Source organism: Pelophylax lessonae, assembly GCF_965119305.1.
Source record: "Pelophylax lessonae genome assembly, chromosome: 5".
Lineage (NCBI taxonomy): Eukaryota > Metazoa > Chordata > Amphibia > Anura > Ranidae > Pelophylax > Pelophylax lessonae.
This window is the reverse complement of record NC_138772.1, coordinates 99,822,630-99,844,319: the sequence shown is the minus strand read 5'-3', so window position 1 is coordinate 99,844,319 and position 21,690 is coordinate 99,822,630. Positions and strand designations below refer to the sequence as shown.

The 21,690-nt window shown below is 44.1% G+C and overlaps 1 protein-coding gene across 1 annotated transcript in view; it reads right to left on the bottom strand.

The window, feature by feature from the left end:
* The window catches only part of VIPR2 (vasoactive intestinal peptide receptor 2), a 144,878-nt gene that overhangs the window by 58,603 nt on the left and 64,585 nt on the right, over positions 1-21,690 (bottom strand). Inside the window, exon 4 of the mRNA XM_082259459.1 lies at positions 11,026-11,126. Within this exon, the coding sequence (XP_082115585.1) occupies positions 11,026-11,126 (101 nt within the window). The remainder of the gene's footprint in view (positions 1-11,025; positions 11,127-21,690) is intronic.

Below are 21,690 nucleotides of genomic sequence, written 5' to 3'. Positions count from 1 at the left end.
ATCCATTAGTGCCTTGCAGCATACACACGTGTGCACTGGTGTTAGAGCCAAACAACTTCTGACCTGCCTCTAGACCTTTGCTTTTCTGTTGTGACCCCAGCCTAATTATTTAACTCCACTGACTGCCCGCAGCCTTGTACCTCTGAGGCTTGGCTATTACCGACTTCAGCCTATATCCTTCACATTGATTTTGTCTCCTGATTTTATACCTTGCTGCCTGGCCGTTGCCAACCTCAGCTTGTATGCAAAACACTGTTTCTTTCTCTTGATTTGGTACCTTGCTGCTTGGTTGTTTCCAACCTCAGTTTGTGTCTCAAACTCTTTCTTTTTTCCAAGTTGGTGCCCTGTGACCTGACTGCTAACCACCTTGGCTACATTCCTGTTGCCTTTCAGGTAGCACAGTGTTCCTACATCTGTTTCTTGTCTACTGGTCTCCACACACCATTGATATCACTCTGTGCCTTCACATTTGCTGTTACCATTACCAGGGATTTTGGACAGGACAAAAGAAGCCCCCTCATCATTCACTATGTACGTGGCACGTGTATTTACTGTAGCTGGGTGCCTATACTTACACTTTAAATGAAATCTGAGGAAAATAAAAACAGCATAGAGGTAAGTTATTATTTAAGACTGTGTGATGTGACAGATGTACTTATAAAAAATGCTTTTTATGTGTTTTTAGGAGGAACAAATAAAAATGCTTACAAAGGAAGCATAAAACTATCATAACTTATGGCAAGAACAGCTCGTTTCCAGAAGCACGAGTAAAAAATGAGATCTTTGTATTAGAAAGAGAAGGTCACCGCTATTTTGTTTGAGTACAGGAGACACACTAGTCAACATTTTATAAATTCCTGGCAGAGAGCCTAGAGAAAGAGGCATATTTGTCACTTTAAGTCGCCACATAAAAAACAGTTGTTCTCTTGATTATGAAACATTGGGCACAGAGAGCTAAATGTTAAACTTTTCTGACTGCATCTTCTGTCTTAAATAAAGACTCACACATGTCATACCATCAAGAGACACCCTAATAATAACAGATGGCTCAAAAGGTACATTCATATCTTTTTATATTGTTTTACTTGTGTAGCCACCCTGCCATAAACAGGAGTGTCTCGTCAAATTTAGTACAGTCTGGCTGTATATAGCTAATGCTTAATTCGTAGATTTGCCTAACTCCGGTCTTTTTGCTTACTTCTGATAGATATCAGTGTGTTTCTGGATTTAGAAAGGGGAATGGCTATAGTTGGAGTATATAAATATTTGTGCCCTTCTCACTAGAAGTGCACTTCTAAGAGTTTCATTACCACTGGTGAATGCTGGAGAAGGATATAAAGGATTTTGGTTAACTGTGAGGAGATGTCTTTCTCCCAGGCTTAGAGCAGGGGAGGAGTGCTGTCAGTGCTGCTAACCTTCCAGGTTTTCTGCCTAGGGAGGGCCATGTGATTGAAGGTCAGGCCTGTTCAAGGTCTGGAGCTGTCCTGCCTGGAATGCAGGAAGCTATACTCAAGCTGGAGTCTCTCTAGATTATTAAGTGACTGGCGCCCAAATCTGCCACCTTTCCCTACACTTACTTCAGAAAGGCTGCATTTACAGTATGGGATTTGCAGGTTGGTGCTCAAGGCTATAACAAACAATAGTGGGCCACTTTGTCCAGGAATTAACAAGCTGTAAGGACAGTTTGTGCCACCCTCATGTGAATGAAAGGAGATCCTGTTGGAGCTTTTTCACGAGGAGAATTTTCATCAGAAGTGTCTGAAATAGTATAGCCATTTCAGCAGAATTGTCATCTTAATAGATTAAATTTTGCCTAACCATGAAATGTGGTGGGGGTCTAATTTTGTAAATTTTCTCTGATAACTCTAAGGAGATAAGGATAATTGGCCTCACAAACATTGGTTTGCATCAGTTTAATTTCCAGAAATTGGTTATGCAGATGATTTAATAAAAAAGAAAAGAGCAATGGTAGTGTTGAAAGTGTTTGAGGCTGTAGGTTGATATATAATGCTTCTGATTTTGATTTGCTGACCTTGTAATGCTGCAAATTCTTTAATACATGCATGTAAGTTTTGCCAGAGTGAATAAAGCATGTGTAAACTTCAGAAATATGTTGTTAGCAAAGAGAGACAGGTAGAAGGAGCATTATGTATAGTGACTCCCCTTATGTCTGGAGTGTTGCATAGTTACATAGTTACATAGTTACATAGTTACATAGTAGGTGAGGTTGAATAAAGACAATAGTCCATCCAGTTCAACCTGTGTAGGTGTGTGTGGCTGTAATCATCTCACATACCCCTGAATGTTCTGATCCTTGAGATGTACGTCTAATAGTCTTTTGAAAGCCACCATAGTACCCGCAGAAACCACTTCTTGTGGTAGAGAATTCCACAATCTTGTAGCCCTAACAGTAAAGGATCCCCCACGTTGCCTGAGGTTAAAACGCTTCTCCTCTAATCGCATTGTGTGCCCCCGAGTCCTCATGCAATCCCTTCGACTGAACAGCTTTTTTTCTAAGCTGAGATCCCCATTGAGATATTTAAAAATTGCTATCATGTCCCCCCTCAGGCGTCTCTTCTCCAGGGAGAATAAATCAAGCGATTGGAGACGCTCTTCATAATCAAGGTCCTCCAGTCCCCTAATTAGTTTAGTTGCCCTTCTCTGTACTCTCTCCAGCTCCAACACATCCCTTCTGAGGACTGGCAACCAGAACTGGACAGAATACTCCAGATGCGGTCGGACCAGAGTTTTATAAAGTGGAAGGATTATAGTCTTATCTCTGGAAAACATCCCTTTCTTTATGCATGCTAATATTCTGCTAGCCTTGGTAGCCGCCGCTTGACATTGCAAGCTGTTGCCTAGTCTATAATCAACCAAGACTCCTTCTCCATTTTTGATTCCCCCAAGGGTTCCCCTCCTAACGTGTATTGTGCTTTAATGTTTCAAGTCCCCAAGTGCAAAACCTTACACTTCTCCACGTTAAACCTCATTTGCCAAGTCGTTGCCCACTCCGTTATTTTGTCCAGGTCATTCTGTAGGATATCTGCTTCATGCTGTGCTGTTATTGCCCTGCCCAATTTTGTGTCATCTGCAAAAACTGATATCGAACTACTGATCCTGTCCTCAATGCTGTTTATGAATAAATTGAACAAGGTTGGTCCTAGGACTGAGCCTTGGGGGACCCCGCTTACTACCTCAGACCAGTCTGAGTATGCGCTGTTTATTACCACCCTTTGGACACGCCCTTTTAGACAGTTTCGTATCCAAGAGCAAACCCTGCTGTCGATACCTGCAGACCTTATTTTATAAATTAAGCGCTTGTGGGGAACTGTATCAAACGCCTTAGCGAAATCTAGGTACACCACATCCACTGGTCTGCCCCTATCTAGCTCACAGCTCACCTCCTCGTAGAATGTTGCGAAATATGGCATCAAAGAATTCAATGCAGAGAATAAAAAGTAGAGGGGAAAGAAGGCATCCCTGATGTAGGCTGTTTTTTTTTTTTTTATAAGAAATGGACATGGCATGGGGAAGTTTCACTGAGGTCAATAGTATTGAGTATAGAGATTGAATAGCTCTTAACAGGGGTCCAGTTATGCCTGAGTTTTAGTGTTGCAAAGAGAAAAGGCCAACTAAGACAATCAAACGGCTTTTTGACTCATAAGATAAGAACGACTCCTTCCTTAACTTGTCTCTGTAGAATCTTAGTTGAGTCTATAGTTTGCATGCATGCTGTCTCCTGTGTGTCAGAAAAGGAGGAAACCCACTTGGTCACTGAGTTTACCCCTATGTTACCCTTATATATTCATAGCAAACCTTTGCTTAAAAAAACATGGATTCTTAATTTGTATATATCGCAATACATGTTCAAGGCCAACTGCATGAAAGTGGTCCCTCTCTAGCCTGTCCCTACTCTTCCTTGCAGATTGCTAAATTCTTACATGCTAAATACAATACTCCTAAAAGTATTTGCATATTTTGCCAAAATGGATCAAATAGGAACTGGAGGTGAGCCAAGAACAGAAAACACAAAGCACCAACAGGTTAACATACTGTAGATAATATATGCAGGTAGCCAGTTGTGTCCCCCAAAACACCAAAATAAAGAATAATACAGCAACTTCAGGAATCTGAAGACCTGAACTATACAATAGAATTATAGATAAATATTCAATATCTTTGCAAAATTTTTGGAGCGTTAACCACTTGCTGACCAGCCGCCATAGCTAGCGGAAGGTCGGCTCTGTTACGTGAAGCGGCGCACATGTACGTCACTTCGTGTAGCAGTTAGTGTGGACACACGCACACCGCCAGAGGCACACGCACGCTCTGATTGGCTAGAGAGGGAGCCAATCAGCGGGTCCGGCAGCCGCAATGTCAGCCGGGCAACAGCGATCACCCCCCAAGGAGACAGAACAGTGGTCTGCCGATGTAAACATGGAAGAACGCTGTTCTGTCAGTGATGAACACAGGGATTCTGTGTTCCTCCTATTTAGGAACACAGGTCTCTGTGCTCATCCAGTGAGCCCATCCCCCACACAGTTAGAAAGCATTCCCTAGGCACGCATTTAACCCCTTTGATTGCCCCTGGTGTTAACCTCTTCCCTGCCAGTGTCATTAGTACAGTAACAGTGCATATTTTTGTCATTGGTCCCCCCAATGAAAAAACCGCGCAATTGTCAGTTAAAGTAATGCAGTGCCGTATCACAAAAACCGGCCTGGTCATTAAGGGGGTAAAACCTTCCAGTCCTTAAGTGATTAAATAAGTTAAATATTAAAGCAGAACTTTACCCATAACAACTTGATAAAAAAAGAAAGTTCTTTAAAAAGGAACATACATTCCACATTAATAATTATGCTACCAAAATTAGTGTGTGCTCTAAATTGCCTCCAGCTTTGCTCCTGGTTCTGCTTGCTGGAGGCTTCCCATTTGCTGAAGCCCAAAGCCCCTGAACAGCAGTAAATCATAAAGCGGAATTAACCCATCAATTTAATGGTTTCAAAAAATTCATGGAATGCTGGAATTACTAACTGTCACATTTGCTTGTGTTCTCAACCAAACTGTCGAACCATCAAAAGGCTGGTGTCATTAATGATCACATATACAGCACCATGACAACTGCAGATCAAACATAAGCAGCTTTCTTGGCTGTAAAGGATAGGAGGGCTTAATTCCACTTTAAACCTGTCAGCATATCGGCCTCTACAAACTCGGCAGTGCCTAAAAATGGAGAGCAACTGAGTATGTGCAGAGCAGGGTGAAACCTTTTATTACTGGATCTTAAACAGTATAGACACTTATTTTTAATGTTTTACAAACTTATACTTGCAAAAGGGGGCCAGAATGAAGTGATCTAGCATGACTTAAAAGATATGTATGTTTTTTTTTTTTAAGATTCATACTTACCTAGGTGGATGCAGTATCGGTTTGATGCTGCATCTGCCCCCCCCCCCCCCCCCCCGGGACCTCTAACACTGAGAACCGAGCAATCGAACACCTCTGATCACTCGGTTCTCACAGCTCCCTGAGAAGAGAGCTGGTGACTGTTAGTCAGCAGCTCTCTGCTCTGCCTCTGTGTTCACTGGAGCGCTTGGCTGTGGAGGGGTCAAGAGTGGCCGGCTCAGGGTCTCAGTGGCTCGCCGGGTGCCGCTTCAGTCATGTGGGCGGATCCCAACTCCATTGTCATGATCTTGCCTGAGCCTGGACCGGCTCTGTGACATCACCTGACAGCGGGTTTCAGCCCACTGTCTGCTAAAAACGGGTCACAGGAGCGCAGAACAAACTGTACTCCTGTGATCCACAGGAGAAGTACAGCCAAACAAGCTTTGGCTGTACTTCTTTAATTTTCTGATTAAAGTATTTATATATATAAAGAATGTACTGTTTTAGATTTGCTCTCGTATCACAATGAAGCAGTGATATAGTGTGATTAGAGTGACAATTATAAAAATAATTGCATATGGACTTTGATAATGAAAACAAAATAATACAAATTAAAAAGTATTGTAGGCTTTGAGTAGCAATGCTGATGTGCTGGGGTCTGATGGGGATAAATAACTAAAAATAATGAGCAATAATGAGCAAGCAATGTGGTGAAGACTGAGCAGCACTGAGATTTGTTCAGTGTGTGCATTCATATACTGTCACGCAAGTGTTCCTGCAATGATTTCATTGTATCTGATGGCGTGATCTTTCCAGTCTGATCTGCGGAGACTGAAGGGAATCGGAGGAGAGGCTGGCAAGGCAGTAATGCAGCATTGGGAATCCCTCCAAATGTTCCTCCATAATGAACGTGGCGTGGAATTTTTGTTAAAACTTGAAGCACAAATTAAACATTTCTGGATAACTGTCTCTACTAAATAGTCCCAATCTGGGTCAAATCTTGAGCTGGGCAAATTGTATTATCTCTTTTTCCTACTTGTTGAAATGAGAAACACTTTGATCTAATTTTCAGGCTGCTAGACTTGGGTTCAGAACCAGTTAAATTAAACATCTAAAAATATAAAAGCTTAAATGAAATTATCTTGCACTATTTCCTTATAAATGACCAAGCTAAGAAACTTCTAGATCAATGCTTATTTTGCTCTTCAAATCCTTTAAGCAGTTCACATCCTCTCACACAGCATTTAGAATGCAAATCTCCCCAGATGATGACATTGAGTTTTCTAAATTATCTTCATCATTCCATGTGATTGAACGGTTTATAGGGACACTTCATCATTTATTTTGATTAGGTAATTCAATATAATATTTATTATGCTCTAAACCTTATTTATTAATATAAAAATATAAAAAATGAAAATAAAATGTTACATTGAACTGTGAGGTCAAAAGCAAAGCAGAGAAAATGTAAAGACATGTTAAAATATGACTACAGAATAATTTTCTCTCTGTCTGAATATACTAATCTCAAATAAGACCCTTGCTAATCACTTGACCCAGAGCCCAGACTAATACTCAATTTCAGGTGCTTTTTTTTTTTCCCTTTAAAACTAAATGGAATAGGTCTAGATAATGTCTAGATGAGCCTTCTGTGGATTGCACATTTCAAAAGTAGCAAATGATTAGTTTGCTGATCAGTCATAGCTTAAAAAGTGTTTGTCACTGGGGCACAATCAAATATTTTGCCATTGTTTTAATATGCAGCTCACCCACCACTGTTTGCTTTACATTACAATGTCTATGGCAAATGCAAAGGCTACCTTCAGAAGAGGATGGGGGTATATAGCCACAATCTTTTATTGGGGGCACTCTGCATTGGATTATATCTTGTCGAGGTACCTGTAGAATGAATGCATGGACCTCGTAAAGTGAAACTAATCCCTTCTATTCTTTACCACCAAGGAAGCTGTCATTGTAGCCTGTGTGTAATATGCAGTTGTCATAGTACTGCACATTTCATCAGTTATGACACCAGCCATTTCATGGCTTCACAGTTCAGTGGAGAGACCCCAAGGAACTGTGCCAGTTATCATTCAAAACATGCCTTGAATGTAACTTTTTTTGGGGAAAATGAAATCAATGGGTTAAAGTGGAGTTCCACCCTAAATTTATACTTACCTCCATCTTCTCGCTCCGGGTCACCTGAAAAACAAATGGATAATCGCATTTTTTTTTACTTACCTTGTAGAGAAAATATACTTACCTTACTTCCTTCTTCCTCCCCTCGGCGGCCACGGCGATTCGTCACTTCCTGGCATTTGCAATGATTCCTGGGAGCTGAATGTCATCGCTCCCAGGAATCAATGCGCCTGCACCGGCCCCGACGTCAGTTCCGGTGCGCGCGTGTCATTCCCTTCTAAACAGCTTCTGGGCATGCCCAGAAGCTGTAGAGGGATGACGCTCGCGCACTGGAAGTGACGGCGGGGCCGGTGCAGTGCATCGTGGGACCGAAGAAGAAGGAAGAGGACACAGAAGAGGATCGCGCTGGCTTCAAGCTGCCCACACCTGAGAGATGGCAGCGCTGGAGAATACTTTTTCAAGGTAAGTATTTCACGTAAAATGTAAGTGCAACTCGGGACAGATCAGAGGCTAGCCATTGTGAAATGTACTAGCCCTGACTGTCCCGGGGGTATTTTTATTAAAAAAAGTATCCCCTGGGTGGAACTCCGCTTTAAGTTGTGCTTTAAACTAGCCTTACATGGTTGGATTTGCAATTGACTGTTTTATTATGGTTTTCCTCTGGTTATCTTTTTTAGCATTACCTAGGAAAGCTCCAATAAACTTTGTATTTTTACCACCCATAATCTCCCTTAGGATTTGTCTGGCTTTTGGTTTGCAGCCTGATCTTAAAGCTGAACTTCAGCTTTTCATACACTTTACATTGTTAGGTTGGGCCAAGCTCGCCCAAACAAAACTAACGTGAGGCTGCTGGATGTGCAGTATAAACTGTATGTAGCTGAGGCTACATACAGCATACAGCACTGTGTTCAGGGTTCAAGTCAAGGCTACATACAGCATAATGCACTGTGTTCCGTGTTCAAGCCAAGGATTCATATAGCATACTGCACTGTGTTCCAGTCTCATACCTGAAACACAGTAAAGTCTTATCACAGCGGCGCTCAGCCATTCAGAGACAGCGCTGTATTCTAGCAATGAGTCAGTGATTTTAACATCATCAGCCCACCACTCGGATTCAGCCAATTAGAGGAAGTGTTGTATTCATTGCTAGAATACAACGCTTTTCTCTGAATGTCTGAGCCCCACTCTGATAGACTCCACTGTGTTCTGGGTATGGGACTGGAAGTCTTGGCTCGAACCCAGAACACAGTGTGGTATGCTGTATATAGTCTCAGCTACATACAGTTTATACCACACATCCAGAAGCCTCACATGTCAGTGAGGGACATAGTTCTATGTAAAGTGTATGAAAAGCTGGAATTCAGCTTAAACCACCTCCCATTCACCGTATAGTAAAATGACAGCAGCCGAGATCCCCTCTCATTCTAAGTTTGCCCTCACAGCCCTCGTGCACCCACAGAGGCGAGCAGCGTGGCAATTACGGGCACGCCGTGTCCCTCAGCTCTTAACCCATGTGATTGCCCATGTCCAATCACAGCCAATCGCATGTAAACATGGAAGTGCCGGTAATCGGCTCTCTTGGCCTCACACTGACAGAGTGTGAGGAGAGGAAAGCTGATCAGTGGCATCTCTTCACAGGGGAGACATGTATAGGTAATCAGGGCATTGATCATTAGTGCTCTAATTAAAATGCAACCCAAAGTGTGCCCATCAGTGATGCCCCAAGCACTGCCACTGAACCCATCCCCCAGCACTGCCACTCATTCAACCCCCACACCCACCACTGCCACTGATCCCATCCTCCTAATAAAAGATTACAGGACCCAGCATGAACCCCTGAGATCTAAGGGGTTACATTCTTAGATCTCTTGGGTTTATGCTGGGACTTGAAGTCCTTCAATTTTGGAGGAAGTCACATCCTTAGATCTAAGTAGTTCATGTTGGAATTTGTAGTCCTTCATTTTTGGGGGATGTGACCCCCCCCAAAAGTGAAGGACTACAGGTCCCAGCATGAGCCCCTCAGAGCTGAGGATGTGACAGCCCCCACCCCAATGGAGGGGGTAGGAATCAGGTGTAATTGTCAGTATAGGAATCAGGTAGGTTAATGTAGTGGTCAGGTAGGTTAGAATAGGAATCAGGTAGGCCAGTGTATCCCAGATCCCTCAGGTCATTTGTATTCCTTTTGTAGTATAAAGAACGTGGTTTTATTTACAATTTTAGTGCCTTAGATTTTAAGAGCATTTGTTTCATGAATGTTAGCCCAACGTTGAAAGAAAAATTACCCTCTTTGAAACTAAGTGGCCACCTGCAGCTGCAATGTTGGGCTAGCATATATGAAACAAATGCTTAAATAGGTAAGGGGCAGGGCCCCCCCAGCGACATCACATGGCACCGCCCCCTTGTTTAACGCCACCGACCGGTGTCCCTGAACGGCAGTTTGGAAATGTGGTCACCCTACCCTTCATTGATTTCGATAGAGCAATGAAAAGGCATGAGATTCACTTCAATGGTGGCTAATGTAGTGGCAGGAGGGTCAAGCTTCATTTACTCCAGGGGGTGTTGGAGTGACGCAAAGTAAGTACAGCAGTTGGTGATGTGAACCCAGAATGGGTAAAGTGGAGACTTGCTGTATGTTTAATAATAAAAGTTGAAGTTAACTTTAATATTATTAATATGTGTGGTGGTAATTTGGACATGTTTCAATATGTGCTTTATTTAATTATCTAATGCTTAAGTGTAGGATTTTCAGACTGCGTGCCTTCTTATGTGTTACCTTTCATTTAGTAATCTGCAATGGGAAAATGTACTGTAGGTGTAATGTGTGTGGGTGTATATGATTTTACACAGTACATTATTATATAATTTATAATAACTGAAAATAACAGAATTCAAGGATTTAAAAGTTGCACACTGATGACGCCACTTTTAGATAAAAATTTATTTAGCCATGAACATCTCTACCATTAAGCGCATGGGTGAAAAGCACCAGAAGGGTGGTTTTTAGATCTGGACTTGCTGTTGGCTGTTCATGGCTGAATACAGTTTTATCCTGAAATGGCTCCATCAGTGTGCAGCCATTGACTCTAAATAATCAGTATGGAGGAACAGCCTTCTTGGCCAGCCTCTGGCATTTTCATGGATGACTAATGGTGTCTAGCATGCCATTCTCTTCTGATCATCTAATAGTAAAAATAACAAAAGTGTAATACACAATATGACAGCCTGGTACCTAACCTGCAGCCCAAAGGCCACATGTGGCCCTTTGGTATTTGTTGCATGGCCCTTGAACCCCAGCAGTCTGTAGTGGAAATAGGAGCACTGATTTGTAAAAGGGTGATAGAAGTGATGTTGTCTAGCCTCACATAACAAGCCTCAGTTCCTCCTCTGCAGGATGTCTCTAGTTTCCAACTAATCCTGTGGCATACCTACAGTCTAGCATCATCACCGTATAGTCAACAAACACTTTTTGAACATTCAAAATAAATAACTGAACCTGGCTTTACCCCAGGATCTCGTGTTACATTCTCATTGTGACCACAGGCATCAACAATATCTGGAAATGGATCAGTCCATCCCTTCGTTGTGCAGGTTCTGCTTATATTTCCTGCAGAAAAAGATTAGAAAAAAATTAGCATTTTAAGTATATCTTACACAGAGAGGACAACAGATAGCAACAGTGTTGGCATAGGCTATTCTTAGTCCACAAATAAATGAAGTTATAATGCTCCAGCACCAAATGCATAACAATATAAGCACATCTTCTATGGGACAAAGCTTAGGATAGGTTATTTAAAAATGGAACTTTGTCTATTGAATTTTTAATAGGGGAAAAATTCTCTGATCCTTCTACCGATCAACTGCAAGCCGAACGTTCTTTTCTAGTTTAGGTTAGAGTGGAAAGTTGCAGATCATATAAGAACTGAGCAAGGCTACCCAACACTTTCCTACTTCATCTATATTAACCCATTATCTGAGTTTTCCATACTTTAAAGTAGATGTAGAGCTTAATTGAATAACATTTGGTTTGCCAGTGTATTATAAACTGGCATTAAAAAATGTCTATTTCAAGTCACTTCTTGCCTTCAAAGAGGTATGTACTTCAGTGATGACTGCATAGAATTTACAGGGAAGGTTTACTGATGTAGACAACCATGTGCCTAAATAGCCATTTGATGACCTGATTGACAAAGTGACCACAAAGGAGCACAGTTGGGAGACAGCGTAAAAACTTATCACCTTATAACAGGAAATGTATAAATAAAAACTTTTATGGCAAGATCAATAGATATCAAATTGATGAAAGCTAAAGATATAAAACTTAATGTAAATTACTTTTGAAATTATAGTATCATGTTCAAGCTTATAAAAACATTTTAGTTACTGAGTTTACATATACTTTATATAAACGTAATTTGCTGTAACACTCTATGAGCAATTATACTGCAACATCTATGAGAAAGAATACTCTCACCTTTTGTGTCATCGTTCATAGTCATTTGTTTACCATTTAAATAAATTGCGCTAATTAAGTGATAATACCCCCAAAAGTGAGCATAGATACCAATAAGATATCCTCTAAAACAGGAATGAATACATTGATTGTCATTTTTAAATGTCAAATGAACACAAATGAAGACCAAGTGAAAAATATGTGAAAAAAGGAAGCGTTAAGGTCAAAGTACACAGTGAAAAAAAAAATTAAATGATGCAAAATAAGCAATTATGTGCTGTTCTAAAATGTATTCCCCAAATCTGTGCTTATGAGAAGAGATCTGTCACCGCTTTAAAGATTCTGACTGAGTCTTCGCCATCTTAATGGTAAAGATGCAAGCTTACCAGCTTCCTATGACCTTCTGGTTAAGGAAAGGTCAATAAAGCCATGCAACCCTCGCCAGGGTCTCCCCAAGATATATTCAGAAGATCTCCTCCAAGATAAGAGACTACACAATACTGGTCATCCAAAGATAACTCCTAGATGTCCTTCCCATGGGTGTGCTCCCACAACATGAAAAGAATGCTCCACATAGAGTAAAAAACCCTTATTAAAGGTTTATTTAAAACAAATATTGAACTTACATCAATTGTAGAAGAAACTACATAAAAACATCATTGCCAGCCGGCATACAGCAATACAAAATGCCCTTTCGGGAACGGGGACAAGCAATGATGTCAGCATATAAGCATATAGGGTTAAAATATCCTTAGCCTTATTGTAAAATTGTTATACAAAAATAAAAGTAGGAAAAAAGAAAAGAGATGCTAAAAACAAAATATCAAAAATGTTATTTACTTATTTTCTGTAAATGCATTGACATCTACATTAAGACCATGTGGACCAAAAATCTAACCCGATAGATCCATTTCATCTTCAATTTGGAGATTTCCCAAACCAAAGAGCTTCCTCTCCAATGTGGAGTATATGTATCAATGCCCAAGTAAATAGCGTTAGTAGGGTCCCTATTATGGCTGAACGCATAATGTCTGGAAACTGAATGATTCTTATAACCCTTCCTGATATTACTAATATTACTAATGTGCTCATTAAGCCTAACCTGCTGGGCTTGCTTGGTCCTCCCCCCATGCTGGAGGTCACATGGGCACTGAAGCATAAAGACAGCATCAGTAGTGGAGCACATAATGAATGACTTAATATTTAAGGTATAGGAAGTACAGTACTGGTCGAAACAAAGGTATCAGTTCTCCTATTCTTGCACCCATTAATGGCTCACACTTGGCATCTTCTACATTGATAGTATTCTGAAAGACTCTGAAAGAAGGAAGGGGCATTCACAGGTGGATCATAAATATTTGGGGAGATCCAATCTCTCAAGGAGGGTACTCTCCTATACACAACACCAGGTCTATCAGGCAATACTGGGCCCGAGATCCTGTCGTTACGTAATATATGACAATGTTTGTGTATCAACTGTTTAACAGATGTGTGCTGACTGGAGTAATATGTAATAAATATGAGAGAAGAATTGCTCTGAGTAGTAGATGGTGTGGGTCTCTTCACCAAAAGCATACTTCTATCCATCTTCTGAACATAGGTAGCTAAACTCCTAAGCCACCCCACTGAATAAACCTTTTCAACAAATCTATTGGTCAGAATATTGGCCTGTACTTTAAATTCCTCTAATTCTGTACAGTTATGTCTGATATGCATATTTTGACTTTTAGGTACTGCCTTCAACCATGTTGGATGATGGCAACTGTCCATGGAGATGAAGGAGTTGATAGTTGATTTGAAGAAAGTAGAAGTAAAAAACCTTCCTCCTCCATGTGGTCTAAATGTAGATGTCAATGCATTTATAGATAATTTTGGAATAATATTTTTGATATTTTATTATTAGCATCTAGCACTTTTATTATGTCTATATATTATTATTAATTATTATTATTTTTAATATTGCTTTTATTTTTGTGTAACAATTTTAAAAGGGCCAGTTTACACCACAAAAATGCACCAAATATGAGGAGTGTGACAACAAAAAATCCCAAGGCTAAACAAAAGAGCCAACCAGGTAACAGGAGCGCAACAAAAAACAACTGGAGCCCAACCTAAACATTACACCCCCAAAGAGGGAACAGACCATCTAAACAGCAGCCTGCTATACCTTGCAGCAAAAGGAAGCATCAGCAGATGCCAACATATCCACTTTGTACAATTTTGTGGAAGTGTGCACCGACAATCAAGTGGCCGCCTGCAAACCTGCGCCACTGACTGGCCATTGGTGGCTCTGAAGAAGAGGCAGGACCTCGAAACACGTCAGCCAGTTTCTGTTGACTTTTTTTATCAATGAGGTCTTACTGTGGGCACTACAGCCACTCCAATATGATATGCCTGTATCAAGCACTTGTTTGTGAGTACCTTTCTTATATAAAAAAAAAACTTTTTTTACTAAGGATAATGCACTAGGCTGGCGCACCCTATGTTTATTTCTGGATTTTAGTTACCCAGACATCCCTGGTCTTGTGAGGGCAGCAAGGCAGCATTCATGCGATTTAGCCCGGACAGAGATCCTAGAGTAGAACCTCTTTGGGGCCGATCTTCAAGTGCAGAATTGTGTAGTGTCTTTCCTGTGCCACTGACGCCTGATGACGGAAAGCCCAAGAAGAACTAAGCACCCGAGTAGAGTGCGCCATTACAGGAAAAGGAGGAAACTGACCCTTAATAGCATAAGCCTGAGTCACTATCTGTCTGACCCATCTGGAAATGGTTGCAAAAGAAGCAAACAGCCCTTTCCTTGGACTGTCCATGATCACAAACAGTGAGTCTGACCTCCGAAAGACTCCATGGCTGCCAGATACACGACTTACAAAACACCCAGGGCATGCAACTCAAATTCCTTGGGATGAGCAGGCCTGGGACACAAAGAAGGCAACACAATTTCTTCATTCAAATGGAAGTCAGAGACCACCTTAGGGAAGAATGATGGGCATGGACTAAGGACCACCATGCAGGGGGTAGGACAAGAAAAACACCACCAGTTCTGACACCCTGCGAGCAGAGGTGATGGCCACCAAAAAAGCTACCTTCTGAAGCATAAGCAGGGAAATCTCCCAAATATTTTCAAAGTGAGGCTTTTGAAGAACTGAGAGCACCAAGTTCAAATCCCACGGCGGTAGAGGAGACTGCACCGGAGAAGTCAGGAGTCAAACCCCTTGAATAGGAGTACACACCAAGGAATGCGTGGCTAAGGGTCGCTTGAAAGAAGACCGCCAATGCAGAAACCTGGCCAATAATGGTACTCAAGGCCAACTTCTGCTCCACACCTCATTGAAGGAAGGTCAAAATCCGAGTAACCGAAAAAGAACTAGGGTTCACACGATTGACTCACACCAAGAAATGTACAGTTTTCACTTACGATGGTAAATATTTCTAGAGGTAGACTTCCTAAACATCAGCAGTGTCCGAATCACCGATCCAGACAAACCTCTATCCTTCAGCACCTGGCTTTCAACAGCCAAGCTGCCAAAGTCATTTCTAGAATATGTACGGCGGAGAGGGTCGGAACGAAGCATTCTGCCCACCGGAGAATGCCGGCTACTTCCAGAGCCACCAACACACTTTTTGTTCCACCCTGGTGATTGACATAAGCCACCGCCGTGGCATTGTCTGACTAAATCTGTACTGGGAGTCCCCGGATCTGATCCGTTCAGTGATCCAGGCACAGTCTAATCGGCTGAAGCTCCAAGACATTAATCGGTAGTATGGATTCCTCCAGTGTCCAACAACCCTGAGCGGAGCTCAGTCCCTGGACACCTCCCCACCCTGACAGACTGGCATCTGTAGTGACCACTGTCCAATACAAGGGGAGAAAATAGTTGCCCTGCCGAAGAGCCAGAGAGTGAAGCCACCACACCAGAGAACCCCTGGTTTCCCAGCTCAGCAGAATCTGATTGTCCAGAGACTTTGGACACTTGTCCCATTTCACCTTGTATGGAACTGTGCAAACAGAACTGCTTCAAAGGTAGACACCATCAGGCCCAGCACCCGCATGCAAGTCCAGAGGGAGGACCACCTCCTGGACAGCAATAGATGAATCGCAGTGTGCAACTTCTGGAGTTTGTCCAGAAGAAGGCACACTCTGGCTAGAGATGAATCCAGATTCAGACCCAGATAATCCAATTTTCTGATGGCATCAGAGCAGACTTCTGGTAGTTCAGAAGTCAAATGAACTCCTTCAGGGTCTTTCAGGGTCTGTATAGTGATCTCCACATCATCTATCAAGGCAGAAGAGGACTCCGCTTGCAAGAGGAGGTCATCCAGGTAGCCCAGTACCTCAAACCCCCGCTGACATAGCAACGCCAGAACCAGGGCCAACACTTTTTTGAAGACCTGAGGAGCGGAGGCGAGACTAAAGGGTAATGCCACAAACTGATAGTGCTCCTCTCCCACAGCAAAATGGAGGAAACACTGATGTTGGAATGTGCAAGCAAGCATCCTTAATGTCGATAGAGCTTAGAAATTCTTCCGATATAGGGATGCCACTACCGTTCAAATGGACTCCATTCTGAATTTCTGTACCCGCACAAAGCAGTTCAGTTCCTTGAGGTCCAGAATCAGATGGACCTTGCCCACCTTTTTTGGGACTGTAAACAAGTTTGAATAAAAACCTTTAAATTTTTCCGATAACGGAACCTGGACAATCACTCCCTGAAGCAGCAGGTCCTGCACTTCCCCGAAGAGCGCTTGTAATCAGTCAGGGGAAAGACTTACATTGGGAGGAAGAACCATGCCAGATGGTAAGAATGAAACTCTATCTTGTAACCGGAAACAATCACCTGAAAGGTTTTGAACCTTTGTCAGTGGACCCTGAGTGACCAAAAACCTTTGTGTGCCGAGAAGGAAGGGATGCATTTGTGATGAGGTTCTTTCCCCCTCCCAGACTGCAGAAGAAAAGTTCTCTTCCCTCCTGTGAGACTCTTATTGATGTCATCCAGGGTAGCCCCAAACAGGCAATCGGCTTGAAAGAGCAAATCAGTTAGAGCTTTTTTAAAAGTTTGGTTCGCAGATCAGCACTTAGGCTACAGCACATGCCTAAGCACCACTGACTAAACAGATAGCTTAGAAATCAAGGGGGCCGCGTCCAGAGAGGCATCACAGACTAAATGCAGTCCCTGGACCAACCGAAACACCAACTCAACAAAGGCAGGGGAAACTGCTCACCCCCCCAGATCATGGCGTAAAGGTTTAGCCCATTCAGTTAGCGTTTGCGACACCAGGGCAATGGCCAGGACTGGCTATAGCACCAAACCATCAGCAGTGAACATATTGTGAACCACAGACTCCGACCTTCTGTGAGTCAGAACTTTAAAAGCGGGAGATTCCTCTCCCGGAATCATGGTTGCCTTTTTTAACCTGGAGACAGAAGGGTCCACCAATGGTGGGACAGTCCACTTCTTGAGGAGTGACTCTTCAAAGGGGTACCTCATCACAAAGCGTTTAGGAACCACAAAGGGGCGTTTTGGACACTCCCAATCATTGTAGACAAACTTGTGAAAATAGGAGGGATTAGGGAATGCTTTTGCCGTGTGAGATGGCTTGTGAGCGCAAAAGGGGATGGCCACCACCCTAGGCACCTCAGCTGCAGCCTCCATCTTCAAAGTCTCCCACACAGATGTAATCAATGCGTCAACCAGTGCCTTCTTGTGCACAGCTACAGCTTTGGAAGAAGCATCCTCACTATCTGACAGGTCAGGGAGCGTGACTACAAACCCCGCAGGGTGGGCCACATCCGAGGCAACAGAGTCAGATTCAGAATCTGAGGAGACAGATAAGGCAGGGGAAAGCAGGGGGCTCTATTTACTAGTCTTATGCCCAAGCGCCACCTCCACCTGGAAAATACAAAAAAATCAGAGGGGGCCGACGACTGGGGCACTGCACAGGGGGCGCCAACTGAGGACCCTTGAAGGGGCAACCGATTGAACCCCACAAAAGAGGGTCACCACCTTGTGGGTAATGCACAAGGTCGGTGAACCTCTCAAAGGAGGCTAGCATAGGAGGCCAGCATAGGAGGCCACAAAAAGAGCCCCTTTAAGGGGGCCACCCGCTGTTGTGTGGGTAGTCCCCCAGGCAGGATACCCCTATGGTTGCTGGGAAGGGCGGGTGCCCTACAGAATAATGGCTGCTACAGCTGTCGGCAAACCGGACCACCCCCCATAGCCGCCACTCCCGAAGGAGGCGCCCGACTGAGCCGTGCAGCCTATTAGGCCGCAAGCTGTGGCCTAAATTTGTGGATGCCTGACCGTGTGTCCGAGGGGGACAGGAACCAACAGAAGAAGTAGAGGGGAGGGCGGATGCCCAAACGGGAAGTGGCAATTTCAGCCGCCCTCACCAGGGCTGTCCCACACAGTGACTGGCCAGTATGCCACAAAGCCATGGCCTAAATTACTGGATGGTCCAACAGCGTGGAGCGCGGACCCGCAGATGCCAGGTCACCCATTTCCCAGGTGCTGCAAGCTGCAGCAGGAAGCCCAAGGGACACCCGCCCCTAGTAAAAATGCAGAGGGTGTAGGGGGGACAGTGCACCCACTAGGTACCTAGGCCAAGGAGACACAGAGGCAGCAGTGTCCCCAGCGATTCCCCCAAGACAAGAGCAAAGTGCAGAAAAGCCAGCACACAGACTCACCCGGGGGTAGTGGGGAGGAGAACCACACCACATCCAGGAAAGGAGAGGAGGGGGCCCTTTACTTACCAATCCAGCGAAAGCCTGTGGGTAACACTCCCAAGACAACAGAAGCTCCTCGCCACAGAAGTGAGGGGGGGGGGGGCTGTCGGCCAAGGCAACACTGTGAGGCTGAATATGGAGAGCAGTGTCTGTCAATGAATGAAAGAGAAAAAGCAGTATTCATGCAGTCATGTCCACCTGCATCATCCTCTTTCAAAACTCTGAAGAGAGCTGTTTTGCATTGCCACAGCAGATACCCCTTTCAAAGGGTGAGTGGAAACCACCCTTTAGAGTGTATTTATGACATGTTTAAAGAAACATGACATTCTGTTAGGTGTCATCTCTATCCCTGACTGCTTGAACAGCAGGATTCATACAGTTATGCTCATCCACGTCTTCCTCTTTATCGTGTCTGAAGAGGGCTGTTTTGCCTGGAAAGGCTATGAGACTGCACATTGCCAAAACATATAACCCTTCCATAGAGTAAAAAGCAACCCCTTTTAGTGTATTGGCCACTTGCTTAATGAATGTGACAACTGGTTCAGTGTCACCATCCTCACTCATCTCTGGTTGCTTGAACAAAGCAAGACTCATACAGTCATGTTTAGAAGCACCGCCCTTTTTAAAAGAGGACTGTTTTGCTTGGGAAAGCTCTGAGGCTGATCATTACCAGAATAGATAATCATTCCAAAGGGTTTTGCCTGCCGCTTAACAAAGAAGCTAAAAAAAATAAAAAAAAAATACAGTGCTGAAAATAACTTGCTTGGTAATAAGTACTAAAAGGTTAACAACTGCGAGAGGGAGGCTGATACTGTCGCCTCTTTGGCAATTTTGGCTCCGAGGAAGAGGGTCCTCCCTCGAAACGCGTAAGCCACATCAGGTTTTGAGGACGCCATCACGCTATCCAGTAGTAGAGAAGTGTCCTGGAAGCGAGCGGTGCCCATTTCCTAAATGCTTGTTCATATGCTACGTTTGTGAGTATATTGTACACTACCCTTCTTTGATTTTAATAAACTTTTAAGTGGTAATGCACAAGGTCGGTGCGCCCTTCTCTTGTTGTTTTCTTGTAGTGCCTTTTGGATACCCTTGGTCCTGAGGGGGGCAGCAAGACCACTTCATTTGTGTCATAAAACCGCCTAGAAGATTCACCTTCCCGCATACCACTCAAGCGCAGGAGAGATATTGTTGTTTTTTGGAAATGCCATGTGTGAACAGACAAAGCAGTACTTTGTGCAGCTGTTATGTAGAGTTCTCCCAGTCGGGAGCGCAGGGTATGCACATCGGCTGCAGGGAGCAAGGCACAACAATACTCGGCAATGCAGCATTATTTGGATTAGGGATAGACCGATTATCGGCAAGGCCGATAAATCGGGGAACGATATGCACTTTCCCAGATATATCAGTATTGACCCCGGAACTGGCCGATATTGCAGGTATTTTTGTGACATCATTCTGCCTTCTTAGGCCGCCTCCCTCTCCTTGGACAGCATCGTCTGGAGTCGGGACTAGTCTCGCGGGAGTGTATCACAGCCATACACTCACCCACAGCAGCCCAGTGCCAGCCAGCCACCCACATCCACAGTCCCTGTACCAGCCAGCCAGCCACAGGCACTGTACCAGTGAGCCAGCCAGCCACCCACAGGCCCTGTACCAGCCAGCCACAGGCACTGTACCAGCCAGCCAGCTAGCCACCCACAGGCACTATACCAGCCAGCCAGCCACCCACAGCCCCTGTGCCAGTTACATAGCCACCACAGGGTGCCAGCCAGCCACCCACCACAGGGTGCCAGCCAGCCAGCCAGCCACCACAGGGTACCAGACAGCCAGCCACCCACAGACAGGGTGCCAGACAGCCAGCCACCCACAGATCCTGTAGCAGCCAGCCACAGGCACTGTACCAGCCAGCTGCCCACAGGCCCTGTACCATCCAGTCACCCACAGCCCCTGTGCCACCCACCCACTTACCACAGGGTGCCAGACAGCCAGTCACCCACCACAGGGTGCCAGAAAGCCAGCCACCCACCACAGGGTGCCAAAAAGACAGCCACCCACCACAGGGTGCCAGCCAGCCACCCACCACAGGGTGCCAGCCAGCCAGCCACCCTCCGCAGGGTGCCAGCAAGCCAGCCACCCACCACAGGGTACCAGCAAGCCAGCCACCCACCACAGGGTGCCAGCAAGCCAGCCTTTAAGCATTAAACAAAAATTAACATGTTCAGTAACAGATTTGTGTCAAACATTGTCTTTATTTTTCAAAACGTTAAATGTACAAAATATCGACCCATATCGGCCGATACCGATACGTTGTGACCCAAATATTGGTATCGGCCCTGAAAAAAACATATCAGTCTATCCCTAATTTGGATACAAAGCATTTTTAAATTTAGCTCACCCAACCTCCACCATCTGACTATAAACACCGGCACAGTGTGGGTGCACGTACCTAGAGGAGACTCTGCCAACAGGGCTGCCCACTTCACATAGACCTAGCGGACCCCAGAAAAGGCTGTTATTCATGATAAAAGCTGCCCCGAGGACCAGCAGGCGGGCTCCCTGGATTATGGGTCATTTAGACAGTACAACAGAGACCGTGTCCCACCTAAACCCACACGCATGGACGGACGGACGGCCGGGTCTTTAGAGCAGCCCGGAAGAGGAACACACCTAGGTCCTGCACATAGGAGGAAAAAAGAGGACCACTGAGGCTGCCGGTGGGCTCAAATAATGAGTTAAGGTCCTGGAAGCATGGGGGGGGTACCTAAACCCAGCTGTGCTGACATGGAGCCGTTAGTAAATTACCTTTAATTACCTTTACAATAATTTTACGTTTCAAAAAGATGCCACGCACAGCTCCTCCAGATTCTGTCTACTCCAATTTTAGTAAACCCCCCTCCTTGTGTTTATATTACATATGGTATGGTTTGAACAGATAGCCAATGTCAGCATCAGGAGATGCACAGACTGTGCCTCAAAGCCAAAACACAGAGTAGAATC